This window comes from Sinocyclocheilus anshuiensis, unplaced genomic scaffold, assembly GCF_001515605.1.
Source record: "Sinocyclocheilus anshuiensis isolate Anshui unplaced genomic scaffold, SAMN03320099.WGS_v1.1 scaffold1034, whole genome shotgun sequence".
NCBI classification, from domain to species: Eukaryota; Metazoa; Chordata; class Actinopteri; order Cypriniformes; family Cyprinidae; genus Sinocyclocheilus; species Sinocyclocheilus anshuiensis.
In genome coordinates this window covers 605,134-608,900 of record NW_015538015.1, presented here as the reverse complement: position 1 = coordinate 608,900, position 3,767 = coordinate 605,134, and the positions used below count along the sequence as shown (strand labels likewise).

The 3,767-nt window shown below is 36.0% G+C and overlaps 1 protein-coding gene across 1 annotated transcript in view; it reads right to left on the bottom strand.

The window, feature by feature from the left end:
* The window catches only part of LOC107678383 (wings apart-like protein homolog), a 104,464-nt gene that overhangs the window by 99,064 nt on the left and 1,633 nt on the right, over positions 1–3,767 (bottom strand). The window contains exon 2 of the mRNA XM_016473623.1: positions 918–1,405. Coding sequence (XP_016329109.1) covers positions 918–1,383 — 466 coding nt within the window. The 5' untranslated portion in view covers positions 1,384–1,405. The remainder of the gene's footprint in view (positions 1–917; positions 1,406–3,767) is intronic.

The window sequence follows — 3,767 nt, the reverse complement described above, 5'->3', positions numbered from 1 at the left end:
TACAAGAAAGAATATGAAAAATTGTTTATATAATTTTAATTTTTATATATTTTAAAATATAATTTAAATTGATTTTACACACTTTAAGCAATATCGTATCGCATATCGAATATCGCATTTTTCTTCAAGATCGCACAGCCCTTGTGTAGATGTATGTTGATTTTATCAGATTGTAAATCAGGATTTAAGGAGTATAGTGAGAGTGGCTCCTGGTTAACATGTCGTATTAATGGGTCGTGTTTAGTCACTATTTATATTTGTTCTATGTATGACAACAGAAAATATGTAAATTGGACCAGCTTTATTGGGCATTCAGTTGTATTACAGTATGTGACAGTTCAGAGAGTAGAATAGATCTGAAGTGCCAAAACTTCATAAATATGCTAATTAATATGTGACATCACTTTGGTGATGATAATGTATATGCTTCGTTACTTTGATGATGTACTTAATGCTAAACATGAACTGCAAAGTCAAACTTAATAAATATTTAGATGTGGTTTTGTTCAGTAAATTAAAGCTGTTTGCTCAAATGTTTCAGGCAAGTAAAAGACCACAAAAAACCTATCTAGGGCAGGTTTATATGATGTGGTAAGCACACACTCGCTTCCCTTGAAGTTAAAAAGGGCAAACACCTGAAAGACTCTGACAGCATTTACTGACTTTAGCTGGAAAAATGACTCTTTGTTATTGTCTTCTTGCATTATTGACAAACTATTTTCCTGTTTGACACTGTAAAGCTGCTTTGACACGATCTGTATTGTATAAAGCGCTATACAAATAAAGGTGACTTGACTTGACAGCATATAACAACAACTGATTAATGCGGGGATGCTGGAACAAATCAGGTAGTGTTTAAACGTCACAACACCAATGTACTTTTTGAGGGGGGAAAAACTGTTCAGGGAAAAACATACCTGTAGTAGAGGTGTTAAAAAATTTCCCAGGATCCTCTGGCACTTTGTGAGCACTTCTCTCAGTGCTGAGAGCAAAAGGGGCCCAGCTGGGTGCCACGGCCTCTACACTGGCGGGCTGGTTCACCCTGCTGTTGGGCTCCAGTGTTAGGCTGGCCTGGGATCCCCCCATGGACGTCACCTTGGGTTTAGGCTGGGCTACGTTACGAGATGTGACTGGCCTGGATTCGTCATCACTGTCGAATCCAAACGGATCCTCTGAGCCATCACCGTCCGAGACCTTGGACCTCTTGGTTTGATCTGTCACCTCGGTCTTCAAACCAGGCCTCTTTGCTCCAACCTTGGCTTTGTAAGTCGTCTCACCCCATTTGGTGCTGAGCGTGGCTCTTTTATTGGACAACACCTCGTCAAACTTGGAGGTCCCATCGCCGCCTCTTCGGCTGTATGTTTTTCCAAATCTAGATGTCATTGTGGCATCTGTCTCATATTCCCTGTGAAAGATCATAAACTGTTACAAGAATAATCCACTGGCTGTTTTGTAATCAAATGTTGACTATTAACAATTTGCCTCAAGTTTCATCTGTTCATAATGAATAAAATCAACATCATTCGGCATTCTACATGTGTGAACCTAAAATGTCTTGGGACTAGTCATTATAAAAGAGATGCGCTCCTAAACTCATTCAAACCTGACAACTACTTGCATTTCTGTGCTGATAAAGAGTAGGAAACTAGATTGCCAGAATCATTTCATAATATGATTCTGATTCTATACACATCAAATTAAACAAGCCACCTTAAAAGTTACTTTGCAGCCCTACATAAGTAAGAAAAATCAATCTGCTGTAATGTACTCAAAAAAATGAGAAGTTTAGAAGGAATAGAAGAATGGCAATATATTTAAAATCGCAATAATATTGTATCGTGATAATATCGCATCGTGAGGCCGATTCCCACCATTATATATCATGTGGGTTAACTGAGACCTGTTCTGAGGAGGATCACTTTATTGACTGGCACACGGCACAATTAAATGTAAACCTTTAAGTCAGATGCCCTTATAAAGACTGTAACTTTAATATTTGCTCTTCACAGAAAAGTTATCAACGACAAGCCTGACATCACCCAAAGTCCAGCTCTTTTTACAGTAAACCAGGTACGTATAAGTGCATTCATCCCATGTTGTATTTGCCATAATTACAAGATTCCAACTTGGAAAAAGAATTCATGTCCTTGTAGAACTCATAATTACCATATGTAATCTGGGAATTTTCTGAGAGCTTCTACTTGTACCACGTGACCACTGTACCCGACTGCTGCAGATTAATTTAGGCATGACAGTGTTGCCATAGAATCGCACAGTTCCCGGTCCAAGGACATGAACAGCTCTATGCAGAACATGGTGTGAACACAGCATATGATCTTGAGTATTTGACAACAGCATTATCTAACTGACTTGATAATGTCTTTATCGATCTGTTTCTTCCTCTGTTAGGATGCAGCTGACAAGACAGACTCCAGTAAGAATCCTCAGCGTTGATCAAGCAAGTCCACATCTAACCCATCTAGAGTGGGAATCATCTTGAAAGAAACCTTTGTAATGGATAGAAGGCCTGAGATCGGTCGGTTCATGTCCATTTTTTCAGACTGATTTATGCTCTGCACCTGGACTGTGTATGAAAAGCACCCGATCTCAGGCCTTCTATGTCCATTTTTTCAGACTGATTTATGCTCTGCACCTGGACTAAGTGTATGAAAAGCACTTTATATTTTATTCAGCAGGTAATGCTCTACCTCGGAAAAGGTGAGTTAGCACCTAAAATTCAGTACTGCCAATATTGTGAACTTGGAGTGGAATAAACCCATATAGTTTTGATGCCGTTTGTTGTGATTCTGAGATAAACTGTTTTATGTTAGTTTGTTAAACTATTTTTTTTCATGTTTTATGGGTAAACGTTTTCAAATAAAAAAATTCATGTTTTGTTGTGTTTTTAAATTAACATTTGGAATTGAATTAAAATAAAACAGAAAATTGCATGAAGGTTCTTTTATTTGTTTGCTTTTTTCTTAATTTTCTAGTTTAACAAATTGGAAAAATAAAACAACTGATATAGATTTAACTTGGAAATTACACTGAAAAAAAGTTTCATTCAACCAATTAAAAAAATGTAGGGTAATGATTCACATCTATATTTTTTAACTTGAGCCAATAAAAAATAAATAACTTGCCCTAAACAATATTTTCTATGTCTATGAAAACTACAAAAAGAACTTTCTTAAACGAGAATTTTTGTTTTTATTAAATCTATATTTTTTTGTTTGGATCAAAAATAGAATTTAAATTTAATTGACTTTCTTCAACAAGAAAAAACATACTTTGTGCCAGGTTTTATCAAATAGTTTTCATAGACATAGAAAATATTGTTTAGGACAAGTTATTTATTTTTCATTGGCTCAAGTTAAAATATATAGATGTGAATCATTACCCTATTTTTTTTTTTTTTTTGATGAATGAAACATTTTTTTCAGTGCAGCAATCATTCATAGCCATGTTATTACCACCATTATTATTTGAGGACTTCATTGGTTTGCAACCTATCTAGTGCCAGCAGGACAAATCCCACAATTATTAAAGGGGTCATATGATGCTGCTAAAAAGAACATTATTTTGTGTATTTGGTGTAATGAAATGTGTTTATGCGGTTTAAAGTTCGAAAAACACATTATTTTCCACATACTGTACATTATTGTTTCTCCTCTATGCCCCGCCTTTTTGAAACGTGTCGATTTTTACAAAACTCATCGGTCTGAAAAAGCGAGGTGTGCTCTGATTGGCCAGCTATCCAATGCGTT